General features: G+C 33.5%; 1 protein-coding gene across 1 annotated transcript in view; it reads left to right on the top strand.

The window, feature by feature from the left end:
• Positions 1 to 8,414: 8,414 nt before the first annotated feature.
• The window catches only part of LOC149537154 (uncharacterized), a 55,503-nt gene continuing 39,562 nt past the window's right edge, over positions 8,415 to 24,355 (top strand). Inside the window, exons 1-2 of the mRNA XM_089807257.1 lie at positions 8,415 to 8,433; positions 11,385 to 11,612. Coding sequence (XP_089663383.1) covers positions 11,471 to 11,612 — 142 coding nt within the window. The 5' untranslated portion in view covers positions 8,415 to 8,433; positions 11,385 to 11,470. The remainder of the gene's footprint in view (positions 8,434 to 11,384; positions 11,613 to 24,355) is intronic.

The following is a 24,355-nucleotide window of genomic DNA, read 5'->3' as shown; positions in this document are numbered from 1 at the left end:
CTTGTCTTTTTATTATTTCTGACTCTCTTTCTTGCAGCACAAAGTCTGCCCCTCAAAGCTAAAACTAGAACCCGTGTCTGTTCAATGCTTTTGCAATAAATAGGCATAAGTGAATGTTATTTAATTTTCATAACTAAATCTTGAGATCATATGGCTCTTGAAAACTTTCTAGTCTTTGTGGCTTCTCTTTTGAATGACTTTCACTTTAACATAATGTCCCTTCAAATATCTCCTCCTTGACGGTTATAACTGTCATCTTAAAATAAGAGAAAGAAGGTAGCATGATTACACCTGACACCTGGCTTATAAAGAAATAGACATTTTATCAAGTATATATGTCTCATCTTTTGATAGAGATAATTGTTCATACTTCAACATTTGAGTTTCTGCCACATAGGCCACTATTGCATCCTATCTATCACCCACGTGTCGTACTCAAGAAGAATGATGATTGCAAGGGTTGTCACATGTTTTGCTTAAAGCTGACACTCATTTTCACTAAGTAGGTGCTTCAAAAGCCATTCAATTTACCATTTTCCCTTTCTTTGAGCTCATGCTAAAATTCACTCCAAACTTGCCATTACCATATACATGACTCTAATCTATTTGGCTCCCCTGTATCCACGTTAGAACTAAAAATACCCATTATGATTACAATACAAGACATGAAGTATTTGGTATCATAAGCCATTGAGTAGATAATGGAGGGATGAAGCATGGTTTCTTCATTCCAAACTAGATTCAAATTGTTAACAACAATCATTGGCTTCATAATCTATTTAATTATTTGGCGTGACCAATATAATCCTTGGTATAGGGTCGATTTTCGATAAATACAAGTGTAGTTTGGAGCTAAAGAAAAGTACTTTGAAATTTCATTAACTGAAAACTATAGTTTATTAGTACTTGCCGATAGGCTAAGTACTATTGTGATACTTTTTAGATTGTATGCTTTAAACACTGATTTAATTTTTTGGTTTCTACAACTTAAAAATTAATTGATTTAAATTTTTTTATCAAACTAATATGTTGCATAGCATAGATGCATGATTGTTAACATTATAATTTTAAGAAATTATTTTTCTAAGATTCGATTGGTTGAATTCATTTAGCTCTTATATTGGCCGTTGTAAAACTAATAATTTTTAAGAGTTTGTTTTTATTAAGGTGAATATGATTCATTAATGTTTGATATTTTTTAATGTAAATGATTTGGTTTAATTTTTTATATTTTAATATTTTTTTTTTTATAATATAATATTTGTCATTCAATTAAAAATACTAAAAAGACATCTTTCATATATAATATAATAGTTTCAAAAATACTATTATATATTATTACTATAAAAATATTATTATTTTTATATTTTAATAAATTTCTAATATAATATTATTAGATGACATATATACAATAGTACATATATAATAATAATAATATTTATAAATAAAATTTAAATTATAATTATAATTAATATCATTATAGAAAACTATAATTATTTAATATTTTTATTAATTAAAATATTTTATAAACTACAATAAATTTACTAAATTAAAACTATATTTATATAAAAGCTAAAGGCAAGTACTAAGCCACTATGTGGCACTTGTTAATACATAAAGCTACTGATTGATTAAATAATAAATAAAGATAAGTTTCAATTAAGTTCATTTTTTTAAATTGTATTGTTTAATGAAAAAAATTAGTATACACAATATTCAAATTGATGTCAATATTTTTCTCTAGTTATTTGTAATTTTAATTTATAAGTTTATTGTAATATATATTTTTGTTGCAAGTATCAAATAATCAACATTGGTGGGTCTCGACTTCCTAAAGGTTTTGAAGTAATTTCATTTAGTTTTATCTTTTATCTTAAATATTTATATTAAATCTCGATTCATGATTCTTAAAATCCTCATAATGATATTTATGCTTTAGTCCCATATAAAACTTTAAAAAACTATGTCCATTTGACTATTTTATAAAAATAATAGTTTTGAAGGTTGAACACATTTCAAAATCTATTATGATGTGACCACAAAAGACAATTAAAAAATATTAAGATTTTTTTTTCAATTTATGGTGTATTGAATTTCAAAAATATGATTTATTTATTACTTCATTACTCATTGTCCAAAATGTAGATAAACACTTAGTTTTTAGTATCCATTGTTCAATAGATTTAGGATAAAATGCCTATGAAATTAGGTCATTTGCATCACAATAAGAAATTATTAATATTTGTTAATAGGTAACCTAAAATATATATTATATTTTTATTTTCATAATTATTTTTAAATTAAATTCATCTTTAATCTCCTATCAACTTTTCCTTGAACCTCATGTAGGTGCAAGTGCTAGTTCTAATCATTCTAACACATAGATAGTGCGATAATTTTTAATGCCCATAAGGCTAAATATAGCGAGTGAGACAACCTGCCAAATTAAGCCAACTTCAATAACCGAGTTCCTTTCTTGTGCAAGTTGACAATGGGAACTCCCAACTTCTCAATGTAATCCTCATTAAATAAATTGTGCCAAATAATAATCACAAACATTTATATCTAGTATGCCTTTATTTGTTGATAATATATAGCCTCTAGATTAATATTTCTCTGCTATGTCTGATATCTTCTCATTCATCATTGGAGACATGCTCTCATCTTTCATATGCTACATATTTGTATCTTGTATCAATATATCAGTCGTGATACCTTAATCAATATATAAATTATGCCATAGGAGTTGGTAGAATAGGTAAGTATCACATGGAATTAGAGGGCTCATCAATATATAGAATATTCACATTTTATTTTAGAGATTGCAATCACTCATCCTACATATACCGACATATTCATATGGTTTGAAGCATCAAATAGAAGGTAACCTATTAAATAGATATATGGATTGATATTGTTTGATTAAAAACTCATCTCTACATTTTAAGTATGTAAAAAGTCTATATTTGATGTCTCATGTGATTCCATGTGATACTTATCTATATTTTATTAGATAAATTATCCATAGTTTTTTCCTTGCTATCCTTGTAAGCATCACATTCTAAAATAAAGTGTCACAAGGAAGTTGATAAGAATTGGTTCTTAAGGCGTGCAATAAGAATTTTAGCTCTCTAAGAAATGTTAGCTCATGTATATGTTTTTTAAGCTGATCACATATAAGAATTAAGCTCTTTCATATAATATATTTTCTTTCTTCCAAGTCCATTTTCCCAAGACCTTTATTTCTTTGTTATTTATAAGACATATATTAATAAGAAAAAATTAAAAAGATATTTTTATTATGCCGGAGGCATTTTCTATTTGGAATGGAGAATCTCACTTTTACAATGGACAGTTGTTAGTTGCTTAAGAAGCAATGGCCACCATAGAATATATTGCAGTCGTCCAGTTTTCTCGAATGCTAATGGTTCTATTTTGTGCTTGTTTTGTCCACCTCATCTTTTGGTCTGTCCTTTTAATTTGTTTGTTTTATATTCGTCGAGCAATATTAGCTTCACACAATTTTAACGATTAAGAATGCATAAATTTTCACTATCATTTTCATTGTTCTAGTTGGTTGTATTACCTCATTACATCACATGGACTAATTTCCAATCCATACTCCATTAATGTATTTGCAATATGAGTCACTCTATTTGACATTTTTTCATACTTTATTTAGTTAATTTATATTTTGCCAATGGGATTCAATATTTATATTTTGCTTATTATTCTAAATTAATAGGTTACTGTAGATAACTATTAAAATAGAAATAGATTTTTGTATAAAATAAATATTATGTATATATTTTACTTAATATACTTTTTCATTTATATTTGTCTTTTTTTTATAAGGGAAAATTATAATAACATAATATATTGAAATTAAATGGAGATTTTTTATTTTTCTCTATATAATAATTTAGATAATTAAATGAAAAAAATAGATTTTAATAAATAAAATATCTTAAAATTTCATTTTGACTTAGAAAATCTTTAATAATATTTTTAAAAAAACTTTAAATAACATGAATTTTGAATTACTATTATATTTTAGAAGAAAAACATTTCTATTTAATTTTTATTAATTGACCAACTTAATGTTAATTATAAAAAAAATATAGTTCACATTAACATCTTTAAACATGTCTTTATCGGTACTATAATTTACATCTATTTATCAAAAAATAGTTTCTTCACTCCATAAGAATTTCTAATATTTTGATCTCTCATAATTGTTTTTCCTTTTTTGTTATCTTTTTACATTTTAATGACAAAAGAACTAAGATTCATGTAATTTCTATTGTACTCTATTAACTTAGATATTTGTTTTTCTTGTGTTATTTTTAATACTAAGATAACTATCAAATTCGAGTGCTTTATCACATATATAGAAAATACTACCATAATTTTTGAATCAAGCCATATTCATACTAATTTTAAAACACAAATTCTTTTTTGAAAAAGGTACAAATAATTATTAATAAAGAAGAGATGCATTTTCTTTTATCATGATTGATTACATTTTTTACATTTCTATTCTTATTTTTTTCCTCTTATTTTTGTTTTATGGTTATATATATATATATATATATATATATATATATATATATATATATATATATATATATATATATATATATATATATATATATATATATATATATATATATATATATATATATATATATATGCGCTTAGGAGCAGTACCCTTTGTATTAGTGGAAAAAAAGAGATTACATAGTATGTAGGAGCTATCTCTCCATTTATAAAACCATTTACAAACAAGCTATGCTATCTATTTCAATGAAAGAGATACCCAATCCCTTTGCCAATAGAGAGTAGCTCCTTGTTGTTACTTTTGCTGGAATTAGGTTATCATTAGCTTGATAAAAGGCCTCGAACTTACTCATGTTATACTCCTTTGCGACGCAAGTCTTAAATAGCTTCCATGCCTTTTTCATCAGTTTCTTCTTACCTTCGGCTTCTAGACAAAATAAGCCCAACATACTTCCACCAAAGAGGCTGGTGTCAATCAAATCTAGGGCGATAGTCACCTCCAAATAAATCTCTTCTGCAATCATTCTTTGTATCATGCCATTTGCAGTCACCGGATGCCCCAATACTTGGATAATGGGTTGAAAAAGATCAATCAACATCTTACCATTGTGTACATGGCCTCCTATCCAATAGTCCACACCCAACAAATCAATAATCATTGACATGCTTGAAAATTTTGGATACTTGTTCCTTCGGTGTCTCCACCAATGCCACTTCCTGCATACACCTACAACTGATACCCAAGACACTCACCATCTGTGTGAGGCAAAAGGATGAAGACACTTCTCCTTAAAAAGAATTATTGTCACGAAATTGGGATTGAAATGTCTACAAATGCGGTTTAACACAGGATGTGCAAGGGCCACATGATGATATTATGCCAAACCATTCAATCTGACTGATCTCTACTATGAATCCCGAAAAAAGATTACCTCAATCTGAAAGTGGAAGACAAAGGTCCTAAACTCGTGAGAAACTCCACTTCTAGCAAGCAAAGCACCACCTTCTGTTATTATCCAATGCCTTTACTCATGAATGACCGAATGCCCTATGTAAGAATCTCCTTCAAATACAATGACATGTGATCACCATACTCAAATCCCATCACTTCATTACAATCAATCCCCAAATTCACTAGCAAGTTTGTTGCCTTGTTACCTTCTCAGTAAACATGTTGAAGTTGAAATTCGCCCATTGATCTCAAATGTTCTAAGATTTTTGGGATTCAATCTGCTAGTCTCCACGATAGGAAATCCCTCTTCGCTACTCCGTTGATGATGATCGTTGAATCTCCCTCGATGAACAAGTTGAATATTCTATTTGATGCACACCATCTAAGATCAGTTTCCAACACATAGATCTCTACAACATTGTTTGAAGTAATGCCAATGGGACCTACAATTGCTTTGACCAACCACCCTTCTTCATTTTGAATGATTACACCAATCCCACTTCTACCCAAATTACCTCTACTAGCCCTGTCAAAATTTAAATTCAACCACCCCTATTGAGGAGGCTACCAAGTAACTGAATTTTTGACCACCTTCTTATCTCTCACGAGGTGATCCCCTTTAGATTTGAATGACCATAAAACTTCCATATCATGATCCCATTTAGATTGGTATCTATACTTCAGCCCTTGGCTCCTGATGTCAACAACTTCTTCAATGTCATCTTTAATCTTTTCCTGTAGAACTTCAAGTCCCATCTCTTTCTTTTCAAAAATCCTACGATTTCTCTCCTTCTAGATATGCCATACTAGCATAGATGGACTTACTATCTAGAGAATTCCCCATTTGGAAAATCTCCTATTAATATATATATTTTTATTAACAATAATTTATATTAATTTTATTTTTTAATTTCAAATGTAAATTTTTAGTCCCTCCTCTCTATAATTTAGAAGTATTTAAATTTTAACAATTTGGTCAACAATACATTTCACATAGAAGATAATTATATCCAAATCAAATCTAATATAAAATGTTATAGGCAAATACATGTCACTATGTGACACTTAGTCATGATTGTCCAACTAAAATGTAGATCTTTAAGTGGTCCACTCAAATTAGTAAAGTTCGTATAATAATGTTATTTTTAATGAATACATAATTATAATGAGTGTAGTTTTAAATAAAATATTTATATTTAATTAATTAAAATTTAAAAACAACGTTCAACCAATTGATAAAACAAGATGTCAATAAGTGATTTTAAAGAGTACAATTGGTAAAACTATAAATCACCTTTACAAGTGAAACAATCTATTATGATTAAAATTTGAAAAAAAATTCTTTAATTATCCAAAAAAACATTGTTTAAAAGTAAAATAAAACAAATATAGTTTAAATTAGACCTAAAATTTCACCTCACCCATACTTGCCATATTAGTATTTTCTTATGATGGTTTTGGTCATTTAGTTCTCAGTAATATTTTGTGAAATTTAGATAAATTTGTATTAGGAGGGACTCATGTTGGATAAACTCGAAGATATTAAAAATCAATCTAGATTACACATTTCTTTGCTCTAGGATGGTAGCTTATTCATGATTGGCCCCACACGATTTTTTATTTTTTATTTTAAAGTGAATGAGTCAAATTACTAAAGGTTATGTAATATTATTTTACTTTTTTAATGAATAGATAATTATAATTATGAATGAGGTTTCAAGAAAAGTGAGTTTAACTATTGTGGGATGGGTGACCTCCTAGGAAGTCTCAATGCTTCACCTTTACAGACATCGAGTAAAGTGTTCCATTCATTCTCATGAAAGATGGACTCTTTTGACCCACAACTCATGGAGGAGAGAAATCTCTAGAAAGTGATAGATAAAGAGAGGAGAAAGTGGTAGGTAGAGATGGTATATATAAATGTAGAGAGAGGAGATATAAGGGAAGAATGAGATAATGATAGTTAGAATGACATAGGGATAGTTAAAATGATGAAGATACAAATCGAAAGTGATATATAAAAAGAGGTAGAGATAGGGAGAGATATAGGGATATACAATGTGAGAGAGATATAGGATGAGAGAAACATAGATAGAGATACAGAGACAGATTAAGAGGTAAAGATAGAAGGAAATCTAGGGGATAGAAAAGGAGACATAGAGAGGAAGATATAGACAAATATAGATAGATAGAATGATAGGGACATAAGAAAATATAAAGAGAACTAAAGGACCTTCCTGACATGTACGACATACCCATTGGACATTGAGGTGTGGCTAATCATCATTTAAGGGCCGTTTGGTTGTTGGATTAGGAATAAGAAATGTATTATCTGTTTGGTACCCCAAATCAAAATAGGGAATAAGCATAAATATTCCAATTTTGCCCCTAAAATAGGCATATATCCATTCCAAAAAAAAAGTTTTTATTGGAATAGGCCATTCCTATTCCCAATCCATTTTTCTTTAATCTTAATTTTTTTAAAACAATTTTTTTATAACATTTATTATTATTATATCTATTTGTTTAAAAAGATGAAATAAATTATATTTCTCATTAACTTCAATGAATAAAATAAAAATGAAAATAAATTAACCTTTTTACTATTGAAAAAATTAAACAAAAAACAATAAATTAAAACAAAAAAATTTAAGAATTTAAAAAAAAAAAATACTAAACTTAACCTTATTACTATTCCATTTTTGTACAACCATATAATGAATTCACATATTTCCAATCAAATTCCAAGTGAACCAAAGAAGATTGAAATTGTCCATTTCCATTTCCATTCCCATTCCCATTCTATTTTTCTATTCTAATATTCAATTCCAATACCAACAACCAAACGAACCCTATGGATCGTACATATTCTATGTTTATAAAACATATAATTAAAAAAGATCATGTAAACTCTCCCTCAATGCTAGAACAACAAACAACCAAACTCTCAATCTTAAGTAGAGTTACAATGAAAGCAGAGACCCAATTTGGCTTGAAGAAGAAGGGACACAAAAATGGGAAAGATCTTCACAGGATAGCATGGGAAAGATTAATCATTTTGGTGCGAAATTACTAGGTTTATGCTGCCTATATAAGATGGTCATATGTAATGGTTTGGAAAAATGGCCTAAATCAGGTGGAATCACATGCAAAAGATACAATGGACAAAGTGTTGTTGACTATGTAATATGCTTGCAAGAATATGTCACAAAGATAATTAACTTTGAGATAGAGGACTGCCCCATGGAGCTAAAATCTGATCATAACCCCATCTTGATAAGGGTGGCCACTCACTTTAAAGATCAACATATTGTCCCAAAACCTTTACAAAAGAGGAAGATGATTCCGATTGGCAAAGTTTTAATGACACAAGAAAACCATGCTACCTTCCAAAACTCTCTTTTGCGGCTGTCTAGGTTTCCAGAAAACCATCCTGAGTCTGATAAACATCATCTCATGGACAAGGATAATCTTGTTCTTACTATCATTGAAGCACTGGAGGAGTGTAAAAGATCTAGGGCCACAAGAGAAGCCAATAACACTTTTCCGGCCAATCCATGGTTTGATGAGGAATGCAAAACAACAAAAAGAAATTGGAAAAAGAACATAAATAAAGAAAGTAGAAAGGAGTATGATTAGCTGATTAAAAAGAAGAAAGGAGAGTATGTAAATAAGAGAAGAATCGAGTTGATTAATCTTGGTAAAAACAACCCCAGAAAGTTTTGGAAAGAACTTCAGCAGAGAAAAACTCAGATAGAGAACAACATAACAGGAACCAAATGGCTGGAATATGCCAAGACTCTCTACGAGTGTGATCTAGGAGAACGTAGAACCATGGAAACAGAGACTATAGGGGAGTTATTCAGTGAAAAGGATATTATCCAAGGCATAAGGAGGTTAGCTGCCGGTAAAGCGCAAGATATAGATGGGTTTCAAGCTGAATACTTAAAATGGGGTGCTGAAACCCTCACACCACACATCACTAAAATTTTCAATAGTATCAACAGAGAAGGTTTCCCTGTAAAATGGACAACAAGTGTGGTGATCCCACTCCACAAAAGTGGAGATATAAATAATCCTTCTAATTACCGAACCATCATGATCAATCCACTATTTAGCAAGTTATTTGGCAGCTTGGTAGAACAAAAAATTAGCAACTAGGCTGAAACGGAAGGCAAACGTGCAATAGGGCAAGCAGGCTTTAGACCAAAACACTCTACTATAGATCATGGCATCACTCTTAGACACTTGATTGAGAAAGTTTGGGACACTCTAGGGAACGAGGCTTTTTGTTGTTTCGTGGACTTAAAAAAAGCATTCGACACAGTGCCACGTAATAAATTATGGGATAGAATGGAAGAGTTGGAAGTTGCTAAAGAACTTAGGTCAGCGGTTTACATATTATATGAGTAGGTCAAAGCTAAAATCAGAACGACAGAAGGGCTATCAGAAAATTTTGACAGTAACATCGGGATTAAGCAAGGGTGTCTGTTATCTCCAACATTGTTCGGGCTCTATATTGACAAGTTAGAAAAGTGGATAAACAAGACCAATGGTGAGGGGGTGTAGCTGGCCCACTTTGTGATAAGATTGCTCTTATATGCAGATGATCTCATAATTCTTGCTAGAATAGCTAAAGGTTTGAAAGAGCACTTGACAACACTAGAAAGTTTTTGTCATGAAGTAGGAATGCAAGTTAACACTAGCAAAACCAAAATTATGATCTTCTCGCTGAAGAAGAATAGGAGCATACAAGACGAGTTTCTATTTGAAAATAGACCACTTGAGATTGTGGAAGAGTACAAATACTTGGGCATTGATTTTCATAACAAACTCAATTGGGATACTTGCAGATCAAAAAGGATCTAAGGGGGCTGGAAGGCGTTATACTCTTTACAAAACAAGTGTAGGAATGCAAAATTATGGGATTGGACGACCATGAAAACTCTTTTTGGTTTGCTGGTCACTCCGGTTATTCTATACGGATATGAAGTGTGGGGAGGTAGTATGTCCAAACAGAAATGGCGGCAAGTAGAAAGAATTCAAAAATACTTCATCACATGCAATCTTAAAGTCAAGACCACAGTTCCGTATGAGATCCTTTTGGTGGAGGTGGGTTCCTTTCCATTAGAGGCCGTTGCTTTGGTCCGAATGATAAGCTACTTAAAGAAAACCCAAGGGTTGGAAACACATCATTGGCCCAAGTTGATCATAGAGGAAAAACGTGTGAGGCAAAAAAGCACATAGATGAAGCAAAATGACAAATGGATGCGAAAATGGGATATCAACATCCAAACCTACCCGGATAACATTATAGAAATAAAAAAGTTTGTCAATAAAAAATTTCGCAATATTCTGTGGACAAGACGCATAGGGCAGAAAAAATCTTATTACATTAAAGAATTTAATCCCACTTCTAATCATGATGAAAAGGCCTATATAAGAGCACCTATTAATTGGAAAGCAAAAATGTTGATGGCACAACTTCGAACTAGTTCACATTAGCTGCGATGTGAAACTGGTCGGTGGCAAGTTCCAAAGGAAGAGTGGGCAGATAGAACATGTTTATTTTGTAATATGGGAATAGTTGAGACAGAGCAACACTTTGTCAAAGACTGCCCGACTTACAATGACATCAGATCTGGTTATACAAAAATATTGCAGAACAGGGACTTCAACTATTTATTCGAGGAAGATCAAGTGAAGAGAGCAGCGGATTTGATTACCAAACTTCAGAGAAGGGAGAAACAAGTTAACCGAAACTTTACAACTGACTAGTTTCGCTCCTGACTTGGAAGGGTGATTGCATGGGTCCCATAGACTACTTTAGTCTCGTGGACGTCATTAAAATCTATCATATCATATCATATCACTCTGCCTCCACAAAGATTGAATTGGAAGAAAAAATGTGATCGAAAAGTTCCCGACGGTGCGGTGTATCACGAAGCAGCGTGGGAGATGGCAGGTTTACTGTCGGGATTAGCAAGAGGCATGCGAAAGAAGCGCAGTTCAGCATTGCAAATTCTCACTTCCAAGAAGGGCCCCATTGGCTACTACAAAGGCAAAAACTGCAAATCTACCGGTTTCCATACGAGAAAAGGTAAATAATTTCTCATCTTCTATATTCACTAATCTTTGTTTCAAATGGGAGCGTGAACCTTGCGTAGTGGACTATGATTTCTCCTGTCTTACGCTTAGAACAATCGAGACTTTCTGCATTTTGGAGCATATGGGTGTTGGTTGAATACTTTATGATAATAATTAGATATCTAGGTTTAGTACCTCAAACATGGTCTCTTTTCAGTACCCATGGTGTAGATGGATTTTCAAGGTTGTTTTTTCTACGACCTTGTTCAGGAATCTGAAACCTGTGGGGTAATTTGATTGGCGAGACCTTTTTAGTTATGAGTTCGCTAATGAAGTTAAAACCGAGAGCTTAGTTGAGTGGTAGCATTGCTCCAAGATTTGCAGTAGTGTTTAATTAATTAATTTATTAATTGAACAAAGTTGAAATACTAAAATGGTAGCAGTCCAAGAGAAGACTGCAAATTATTAAAAAAGATAATAAAATACAATGAGATACATAAGTCCCGGAGCCATCTTCTTAACTAGTTTACAAAATATACTTGATTCTCAACTATTACACATGGAATTTGAAGGACTTCTGAAGCTGCTTAGAATAGTTGACCTTTCCGTCATGCCAATGTAGAAGTTGGTACTTGATTTCATTAATTCATTCAGTCTTCTGCAGTTGGCATCATCAGTCTTCAGCCGAAAACACAAAAAGTTCAATTGTATCATAATGTCATAGTAAAATTGTAACATTTCCACTTCCTGATGCAGAATATGGTTAGAAAATATAGCTAAGCATCTACTTTTCCAAATATGCAGCAAAATAGCCTGTCTCATAGAATGAGCAATTACTTTTTTATGCAAACCAATACTCAAAACAGCTTCCTTCCAGCTTAAAGCATGATAAAAAATAGTGGGGACTTATCAAATAATGCCCTCCATTTCATTTTGTCCCAAAAGCAGCCCCAAAATGTATGCTTTATATTGTCATTTTGTTGACAAAAAGGACATTTATTTGTCTGAATCTTTAAATGTATCAATCTATCTCCATTAGGTAATTTCTGGTGTAAATCCATGCCAGGATTTGTGCATTAGCCTAGCTCTAGATGTCCATATCTGTAAGCTTAAACTCCTCCATCTCTTCTCTAAAAACTTGTAGCCCCATTTACTATTAAGTCTAGGATTTAATTTCATCTTGGGCAAAAGCTTTAAGTAAAATATTTTCAGCGGAAGACAAAAACAAAATTCTTTCCAACCAGACCCTATCTTTCAAAACATTGCACCTAAGAAGAGTCCCTAATTCCATAAGAAGATCCATAGACACTAAGGACTAAAATAAGATAAGGAAACCTTGATAACTTTTATTTAAACCAAATTGATTCCAAGTAGTATGTGAATCAGCCCAACCCAATGAGCTAAAATCCCAAATATCACTGAACTGCTCGACTCCTTTCTTGAAAAGGTAGTCTGCATGTTTTGGAAATCTGTCTGCTTGAGGCTGCCCATGATATTGAATTTTGCTTCTTCCACCAAATGGAAGAAAAAGAAAAGTCAAACACATGCTGGAGAGATTCCTTCCAAGTTAAATAATTCACAAACTTGGTGCCAAGCCTTCCAAATAGATTGCAAAGGAAATGAAGCCTTCACTTGAAAGAAGGGGGCCATCAAAATCTTTAAGTCCATCCAACATTTTGCCATTCATTTTTATTAGCAATACAAGCAATGTGATGACGAATTAATATTTTGCTAATACAAGCAATGTGATGACGAATTAATATTTTTGAAGGCTCATCCCCATTCACAGCTTTGATAATCCATTTAGCTGATAAACAATTGCCTTGAGTTTTAGGATCCAACAGCCCCAACCCACCTTTATGTTTAGGTTGTATACAGGGTAACCAAGAGGAAGCTATAAAGCCTGGCTTCCCATCCTAATTAGACCACAAGAATCGCCAAACTATTTGTTTTAGATCATCATATCCCTTTTTAGAAGGCATCTAACAAGATGGAAAATATACATGAGAAGCTAGAAATATGCCATTGACCACCTGGATTTTTCCAGCCAAGAATAGGAATTTGTTTCCCCAATTAAAAATCTTGTTTTTTCAGTTTAAGTAGAAACCAGTTCCACATTTCAGCAAGAAAGACTCCCAAGCCAAAGGGAGTACCCAAATATCTGCTAATCTGACCATGTTTAATTTGTTTCCACTCTTTTGGAATCCATTGGAGGGGTGGATTAAAATTAATCATGAGAAATTCTGTCTTGTGATATGCTATTTTTGATCCTGAGACTGAACAACTTAGATCAAGGAAATCCAATAGATTACTAATTTCAATTTCAGAGTTTTGTAGAAAAAAGGTCGTCGTCATCAACAAAATGAGACATGTTTGCAGATTTTAGGACCAAACCCCAACCATTGTAGCATTTTAATGATAAACATCCATCTGATTGTGTCGTAAGCCTGGTCAAAATCAAGCTTTACAAGTAAGGCATTTTGTTTTGTTTGTTGAGCCCATTCATTGGTTTGCAATGCAAGGATTAAATTATCAGGAATGAACCATCCACGAAGAAAACCAGTTTGTTCAGGTCTAGCAATCTCTTTAGACACTGGTTTTATTGTTGAGGCCAAAGCTTTAGCAATGATCTTATAAGAAGTATTTAATAGGGTGATTTGATGCTATCTAGAGATAGAATCCTCATTCTTGCCTTGAAGAATAAGTTTGATAAGACCCTTATTAATATTGGGACCTAATGACCCTTGTTGCAAGGCTTCAAGCCATACAAGGTAAAAGTTTTGAAATATTGCCACATAGTGTAAAGAGCCCTGATGGCTCCCCGTGAAGCTAAAGGATTTGTTTTTTTATGTGTTTTGAAGTTTTTTGCATTTTTTGTTTTTGTTTTGAGAGTATATATGCTTTTTTCAAATATAAGAAATATCAAACTTGAATTCAAGAAATGATTGACGGTTCTTTCCACTTTATTTGAAATTGATCAAAAACAAATATATACAAGGCTTACACATTTATGAAATAAACTTAATGTTTTAAAGAACCTAGAATCAAATATGACGTTGAATTATAAAAAAATGCAGCATGTATATTTGAAGCCCACGCCAATTCTAAACAGATTGCAGCCTTGTATGTATCACTGCTGCAGCTTGGCATGAAACATAAAGGTATTTGTCTCACCCACAGCCCTCAGAAAAAGCCACGCCACCAATTATGATTACCAACAAATGCAGAAACTCAAACGATGCCTTGGTAGACCAGATTGCAGCCCAGTAAAACTCCTCAAAATGACATTAAGCTCAGGGGAATATTGCAGCAAATTCCACGGCTAAACAGCCATACCCTTCTCCAACTCAAATTGCAGCAGATGTAATTGAATGATATACAACAACACCTTTCAATCTCAGATGGAACGTAGATGAGTCACCAGCAAAATCACACAATTCGTTGGCATGATTCACCAACTCAAAGTGCAAACCAGTTTGAATGAATTCTCAGCTTCACCAAACTCAATGCCAAACCCTTGGACACACCAAATTTCATAAAAAAACGCAATAACAAGAGATGGATCGATTTGCATCATGAAGGTATTTTATAACATTTACAAATCCAAGTCTTCACCAATACGCTAGATGCCCAATAGGTTCTTGGAGACTTATTTCTCTAAAGAAGCTTCATCTTCACACCCCATCAAATTAGAACAATGGATTAATAAAGTTAATAACAATGAATTCATGACTTGCAATGTGCAACTTAATAACAAAACCCAATCAAGTATTGACGAAGCCTGGGCTCAGGGTGCTACAACTGCATTGCTATAAATAGAAACTCTGCTCATATGACTTATTATAAATCAAAAGTCACTCCAGTGAGACTCTCAAATCACAGTGTTAGCTCACGAGCGTTGCGAGGAGGAATTGACACCTCTAAGCTACTGAAACCTGCTAAACTGGGGACATTACAGTCCTCCCTTCCAAGATTGCTTGTCCCCAAGCAATCACAATCCTGGGTCCTGAAGTATATCCTCACGCTCCCAAGTGGCACCTTCATTTGGAAGACCCTGCCACTTCACCAAAAACTTTCGATGATCCGCTGGGGCAAGTGCCTCCCCCTAGTATTCGACATTGCATCAGGGATCAACTTCAATCTCCCCTCATCATCCAGCGGGGGTAAAGTAGAAGATGGGACATGTCTACCTAGCTCCTCCTAGGTATGATACATGAAAGAATAGCTGGAAAAAAAGGCAAAATATTGCCAAACACACGATATTTCATAGGTCATTCTGCCAGGCGATATAAACACCCACAATATCGGGTTGTTATTTCAAAAAAAACTCAATGATGTTTTTGGCAGATATTGCCAAATTGTGCAGATAACCATAGTTGAAATCGTTAATTTTCGTTGACCATCTTCTATAAAAATAAATTACAATCTCTTTTTAGGTATTTGGCTTATATGCCGCCATGCATATTTTTGTTGGCCATTTTTGTTTTCAAATGCGAGCGACAGAAGGCCATTTGTTTTGCAGCTTGCTAAATCGACAGGGTTGTAGGTTGAATCAACTGGTTGCAGGCATAATCGAGTGGTTGCAGGCATTGGCATAATCAACATGTTCATTATTTCAGACTTCAGTTTGTAACATTCTTTTCTGTTTACCGTAAGTTACAGTATTAAGCCATTTTCGTAGCTGTATTAAATAGATTGGAATTTTACTGGCAAGACCGTAAGTGTATTTTATTGAAATTTTACATTATAAAATTATATTTTATTTCCTAGTGAGTGTATTAATTATATTATACATTATTTAATTATATATAATACAATTCCCGGTAAAATTCCAAGTTATATAATACTATAAGTAACTTTATTATTATATATTATTAAATATTATATTAACTATACTAATTAATTAAATACACTTACAATATATAAAATATATATATTATGAAAATACAATATTATTAAATAGTAATACTTTATAATTTATATACTATTATAGTGTATTTATTATTTATACTGTATGACAGTATTGAATTGTATATAATATATTATTAAATAATATGTGACTCAATACTGTATGTTAAACATTTATATTCTATGTATCTATATAAAATTCGAATCTATATTTTATTTTGGTTGAGCAATTAAAATCAGTAAAAATTAAAATACAACTACCAGTTTGGTTGCTGTATATACTATATATATAAATATTTATTTAGTTTTTGTGTTATCTCATAATACTTATTTTAATTGGAAAATATTGTATTTTACTATTTTTTATATGAATTTAGAAAAATATTATATATATCTAATATGCATTTAATAATTTATAATTGTAATATCATTATATGTGTTCTAATTGGAATTCGTTGTTTTTTTGCTAGGTTCTCGAAGTCCACCTATTTCTTCACAAGATGGTTGGTGGTAGATTGAAGGACCCTTTATGGAAACATGGGATCCTAGGAGCAAACAAAGGAGAAGTCCAATGTATCCACTGGCTTAAGCATATGACTTCAGGTGTAAGCCAATTGAATTACCATCTTGCAAAGATGCCATGCAATGATATTACACCATGTGAGATGTGTTCGGAAGAGGCTACACGAGAGGCTTTGGCAAGATTTCAAAAATTTGCAGAGAATAAGGTAGCAAAAAAAATGGACATTCGAGGCCATGATGACCCCAATGGGGACTTTTAGTTCTACAGGTGGAGAGGCTTCTTCTATCGGGCTTCGGATACGAGGATCGAGAAGTGTCGGTGGGTCTTTATGTGGGTTCCATGTAACACTTGTGGTGCTCAACTCGACTTGCTAGGCACTGGAAGGAACGAAGAGATGCATGAGAACACAAAGGTGGCAATTGCAAGATTTTGAATCCACAATGATATTCACTTCAATGCATTATGTACTTCGTATTGGGATCAAGTGGTAACTTCAATTTCATTGTCTGGTAAGGGGTTCAAGCCACTAATTTGTTATGTGGTGAGTGGGCCATTGTTAGACGTGTTAGACGGTGAGGTAAAAAAACATTTATCAGCTTGTGGAAGAGAAAAGAAAAGTTTGGGAACGAAAAAGCTGCACTATTATAGCCAATGAGTGGACACTCATCAACTTTATAGTTGTTTTAGGGGGATGATTGGTATTTCTAAAATCAGTTGATGCCTATGATTAAGTAAAAAATGTAGAAAATTTGTGCAACATGTTGGATGAGGTGCTAATGGAAGTGGGAGTGGATAATGTCATCTAGATTGTGACAGATAATGCAACTGTGTATGTGACAGCTAGTAGACTTTTGATAAGGAGGCATCCCACATTGTTTTGGAGCCCTTGTGTTGACTTGCTCCTTGATGACCTAGGGAAATTGAGTTTGGTGGATAAGATGGTTAAAGATGGAAAGAACATCTTGTTAGAAATAGAGATGGAGTAACTGAGAGGGGAGGGGTGAATCAGTTATCACAAAAATAAATCCACAGATCCTTAGATGTCTTAAAATATAGTTGCTGCTGATACTCGGTAACCATACAAATAAATGCTGAAACTTGATAGATGTTCTGTTAACTTATTTAGCATTTAAAGTGATTAACATGCGTGCATAAAGGAAATAACATGAACACAAGAGACACCAGATTTAACGTGGAAACCCAATTTGGGAAAAACCACCAAGTAACTAGTTACCAATTTTCACTCTTCTGAAGTGAGCCCTGTTAGGAGCCAACCCTGTTAAAGGTTACAAAACACACTGTTAGGTGTGACCCTATTAGAGGATTTAATCACCCTGTAAGGAGTGGCCTTGTTGGAGGTCTTAAGAACAATTCAACTAAATTGTCACCTTGTTAGAGGATTTACAAAATGGCTGTTAAACCAACTCTGTTAAGAGATTTGAATCATTGTTACAATGATTAGAAAGCAACAATGAAGTGATCTGAAATATATGCAACTTATCTTTGTTGAATACAGATCTCTGTTCTGCTTCACTAGATCCTCACTGATTGAATACAACTTTGCAGCTCCTTAAGGATATCTAATCCTTTCATAACATTCGCTCATATCTTCAATATTCGCTTATTCCATTTACATTCATACATTCGCACTCTTATGCATCCACACTCTTCCATTTTTGAATTCACAACTTGACCTTTCATATATACCTTGTAGATTGTCAAGTCGGCTCGATTATAAGTTACAACAAATGAAAATATTAAATCAGTCGGCTGCAAACATTGCACAAAACAATTAAGCTTAATTCTTTAGAATAATAAAATTCTTCGTTGCCCGACCCAGCTCGGTGACTGCTGCTCTAGAATGGTTTCCCTAGTGTTAACCAAGTGAAGCTCGGTAAACACTGCAAACCTTGCAACTTCCTTCGGAGACCGAGTTAACTCGGTAAACACTGACCTTCCTTCGCTTACCGAGTGATCTCGGTAAAAGCCAACTTTTTCTTCGATGACCGAGTGAACTCAGTAGATATTGACTTTCCCTTTGTTAACCTTGGGAGCTCGGTTAACATTAACTTTCTGCTACAAAATCCTTCGATGCCCGAGTGAGCTCGGTAAGAGCTAACTTACTGTGTAATGTTCAAGAACTCTCGGTAGTCACTATAAATTGCTTTGCTAACCATCTGAACTCGGTAGACTCTGTCTAATGGCTGATATGACATTTGTGTAACATCAAAGACAATACACAATTAATAATTGTATCCAACACATCTATAATCATACATGGGTCCTGAGTCTTATGAGAGAGCACACTAGTGGGTAAGGATTTTGTACAAGTAGGGGTCAGACTCTTTTTGAGTAATTTTCTAAACTTGCGAAGCATATCAAAAACATTGGTAGACCAAAGGCACATTTTTTTGAGTGTGAAATGGTAAGAGAGTCCTTATGCCAAGAAGTCTAAAGTAGAGAAGGTTGTGGAGATTTTGTTTGATGCTAGATTTGAAAAGCTAATGGTAGAGATCCTCAAAGTAAGTTTTCAACTCTTGATTCATGATTTATTATTTAATTTTGAAGTATTGCTATTTGCTGATTTTTGTATTTTTTTTTTGTCTAGGTGTCAGAACCGTTGGTGATGGTTCAACAAATTGTGGATAGGGATAAAAACCCCATAGGGTTTCTATATGTGGCCATGGATAGGGCCAAAGATAATGCAGGAGCATCCTGGGGTAGTTGGTAATCCTACATGTTGAAGTGTTTTGATCTTGGAGTTGGAGGATTCGATTGAAGATAAGGTGTGCTCGGGTGTTATTGAGTTGTAGTATTGGTAGAGGATCTCGGCATACTCTATGTTTCTCGGCTCATTTTGCATTGCTTGACATGGGTGTTGCTTGGCTTATACCGTGTTGCTCAACGTATGTTGGTGCTCGTCATGTATTGTCATTCGACAGTGCTTGGGGTTTTTTTGGTGCATTTAATGCGCGTGGAGTATGATCATGATGTGGATCGATTGTGGGGTTGTGTGTGGACCTATTTGGGTCTTGGATCTTTATCCTAGGTGCATTTAATATTTGTTGTAAGCTGACTTGTGGCATATTGTATATATTTGTTTTCTAGAGTGTTCTATTTGCAATAGGCCAACTTGTGGCCGTGCTAGCATATAAGGAAGGCTTGGGTAGAGTTGTAGGCATTCAGTTAGAGGGAGATGGAGAGTAGAGATTCAAGATTAGAATTTGGAGTTACGAATTTGAGGGCAGAGCTAGTGGCTGCGACTTGGAAATAGGGAGATTGCTTGGTGGCTTGCAAGCACAAGTTTAGATCTTGTTGGAGGTTTCTACCAGCTTGTTGTGCTATTAAAGATCTGGGCTAGCTAGGGTTTGGGTTGGATCTTGCAGAACTATTACCTGCTTTGTATTTGGCCATAACCGGGAAGGCCTTATAGCTTGACACATTGCATTTAATTGGTTGTTTTATGAATAAAGAGTTAAGATTGGTATCAGATCTTGCATTTGTGTTGTGTGGTTCCGTTGAGTGGTTATTGCTGGAGGCTTGGACATCTCCTTTGGGGATTCTCTTGCCTTTTACTGCATCAAAAGAGGCCATTCAACACTTGTATAGGTCAAAAGAGACCAAATATAGACCCATATGGAACATAATTGATCAGCGACAACTCCACCAACATATACACGCAGCTGCCTACTACTTGAACTCTAAGTACCATTTTCTCCAACACTTTTAGAACAGATGCAAAGGTTCAAATTGACTTGGGCACATGTATTCGAAGATTGGTTGCTGATTTGCACCTTCGAGACCTCGTACTTGATGAATTGTAGAGCTACAAGAGGGAAGAGGGGCCATTGTTTTCATCTCCTGATTGCAAATGTAGGAGATACACCTTGCAAATAGGTAATAAAGAACACGTTTTTAGTTTTATCATACCATTTATTTTGCTCATGAAGTTTAATGGAAGCTTTACTACATTATAAATGATCTTTTTTAATCCTTCTAGATTTGTGGTGGGAAGATTATGGTGCCACAACGTCTAATCTTCAAAAGCTTTCCATCCAAAATTTATGCCAACCTTGTAGTGCTTTTGGTTGCTTGAGAACTTGGAGTACGTTTGAGAACGTCCACTCAAAGAAGTGCAATAGTTTGACTCGGAAGCGCTTGAATGACTTGGTTTATGTGAGGTACAATCTTCACTTACACTAGAAAAAGGTGTAAAGGCAAGCTTCATATAAAGAACTTGACTTGGATGAATTGATCCATATTTAGCAGATTGAATTGCTCTTGTTGATGGTGAGGGTGCAGATGCGTATGTGGGTGATCTTTTATTGACGAATGAATAACTAGTTGAGTTTGAGATGGAGGCAGATGACTGGGATATGAAAGTGGCAACACGTGAGGAGGAACATGAGCCTGGTCATCCATTAGAGGCTTCTGTTGAGCCTGAGGCACTATTCGGGTACTTGTTGAGGATGCTACCACAATAACTACTTCAACAACACCCACCTAGCAACTATGAACTCTTTTGAGCTTTACTTGTAAACACAATTTATGATTTCTACTTCTAATTTTCATTGATATTAAAAACTGAACTTAATATGTATTCAGAAGTTGTAGTCTCATGTTTGACCTCTATATATATAATGTGAAATGCTAAGATGGTTATTCATTATAATTTCATGTGAAAATGGCATGTTCGTCAATTGTTATGATGTTATTATGATTATTGTTATCATGAAATCATGAAAAGTTGGTTATTCATTATAAATTCATGGGAAGTGAAATGGTGGTTAGTTGTTATGATGTTTTATGAATAATTTACTTGTTATGGTAATTTTGATTTATTTTGAGGAATATGTTATTATCGTGGAGAATTTCTTTTTGTAGGAGCACGTGGAAGGGGGGAAGCATTGCCAGAGAAGAATTGGATGAGGGACACAATTCCGCCTATGCGTCAACATGTATGAATTCTAACCACCAATGCTAAAGGGTAAACAACTAGGCAAGCAAGATTATACTATGGATTACCATGAGCTACCTGGTCAATAAATATGCATTATTTAAACAAAGATCACTAAGCATTAAATTAAAATGTGTTACCTAATACCTTATATAATTGAATGATCTCAGAGCTTCCGTGATGTTGTTATGTCTTAATACAATAATACCATAATACCTACATATGCTTGCATATGTATATACTATATACACATACATGTATGTATGCATAAATCTGAATGAAACATACATTTACGCCCACTTATTATATATTATGGCGTCACTTTGATACGTTGTTGGATTATCACACATATATCTATCTATCTATCTATATATATATATACATGTGTATATATGTGGGTACATACATGCACAAGCATAGGTTGGTATAACATGATAATATTATATTGAGACATTAATTGAGTTATTTTTATTTCTTGGCCATGGTTTCATTATTTTATTTGGGTGGCCATATTTCTATTATATTTTTCATCAACCCTTGTGATAATTAGTGGCCAATTTAATAATATTACCACATACTTGTGCCGATGGCCTTTTGTATTGTAACTCCTTGCCACCTTTACATTTCTTGCTTGTAACTGAGCATACAACCGAGAAGTCAAAGATTTATGGTGCGATAGCTCATTTTGAAATAACATTCTTATCTCCAACAGAGTGAATACCATCACCTACGATCTGAAGTGCTTTCATTCCATTCTTGCTTCACATTCTTTCTCTTCGAGTTCCACATAATTCTTCAACAGACACATACCATTCGCTATCTCCACCTTGCATTAGATAGTGCTTCCACCTTATTCAGGTGATGCTAGTGTTCATATTTATTATTTCGGTGCCAAGCTTCCTGCACCAGGCGACAGAAATTGATTGCTACTTCCTTGCATTTCACATAGCAACCAGTGACTGTGATCACCAACATCATTCAGGAACCATTTCGAGCATTTCAAGAGGCGACCTACAATTAGGTCATGAAAATACCTCTACTGAACTTTATGTTTTTAATTTGATATGGTGAGGCCATAGTTGAAGCCTGGATTGGAAAGTAATAATAATGTTGTTAGAGCTTGATCAAGATATGATCTATTGCCTTCATTCTTTATATAAAATAGAGTAAGATTGCTTCAAATGAGCAGGACTATGGCATTTCTCATACAAGTAATTTCTTTTATAAATCATAGATAACCGAAGTGCGAACTAATACAGAGATATCTGAAATATATTCTCTGAGATAAGAGACCGCACCATTATGAATCAAGAATAGATTTTAAGAATTTTTTATCTTTTATAATGCCATGTCCGAGGTAGGGCAGATGCATTGGCTGTGATTATAAATTCTTATACATCCACCTAGTGATTCATCAAAGAAGACCAACATGGTTGAGATGAAGGGCGTGAAATGACAATCATTGAGCTATGGTTTATTCCTACATGATAAAGAAGCAACAATCAGTAATGTAAGCAAATAATAAAAGATGTTTGAAATCCGTGTCAGCTCATGGCAGTCCTTTGTATGAGTCTTGTTGTCAACTCGAGCAGTGGGTGATTGGGTACATAGTGCCCTAACAAATCCTTGTTCAAGGTAGGTTGATGGCATGCTTGCTGCTATGATCACTAGAGGTTAGGGTTGCTAGCAGTTGACACATAGGTGCATGGAAGGTATCCTAAGCCTAGCTGGTTGTTTAGTCGACACTCTACTCTAACACCAGGATGCTCAGTGGTTGGACAGTAGTGTCCCAAGCCTAATCCCATGGTACAGAGGGCCTTTCTTAGTAGAGATTGTGTGGGGATACTTAAGGGTCCGTGGTTGGGAGGTTAAGCCCTTGGAAATGCTTCTCCTCTCCTTCGGAAGCTAATGCCTGCACAATTCAATGATAAGGTCTATGTGCAAGACATCTGAAATTTGGGCACTTTGCTTTATATTTATTTTCTTGCATTTTCAATTATGTTTTGTAGATGGATATTATAGTTAAGATTAGTTTCTCTTTCATTGGATTAAGTAGTTAAATCAATTATTTCTTTACTTGAATATGTATAAATTGAAATGAAAGAGTAATCTTGCGTAGACGACACTAAGGTCGTTATAATTCTCTTTTATGTAACTTGGAAAAGAAATGTTATGTTATTTTTAATTTTTTAAATTAGTTTTGAAAATTTACCATGTTACAATATGATTCTATCACTATGTTAATCTACTAAGTTTGAGTTGCTATGAATTACTTTACTCAAAATTTTGATTAATATATGGTGGATATCTCAAATCATTATATGTTGTACAAATTTGGTGTGTATGTGTGCGTTTGTAAGAACATTTT

Source organism: Cupressus sempervirens, chromosome 10 (genome assembly GCF_028749045.1).
Source record: "Cupressus sempervirens isolate cs-2001-9-10 chromosome 10, ASM2874904v1, whole genome shotgun sequence".
Taxonomy (NCBI): Eukaryota; Viridiplantae; Streptophyta; class Pinopsida; order Cupressales; family Cupressaceae; genus Cupressus; species Cupressus sempervirens.
The sequence above is the reverse complement of the archived record's forward strand: the minus strand, read 5'-3'. Positions and strand labels throughout refer to the sequence as shown.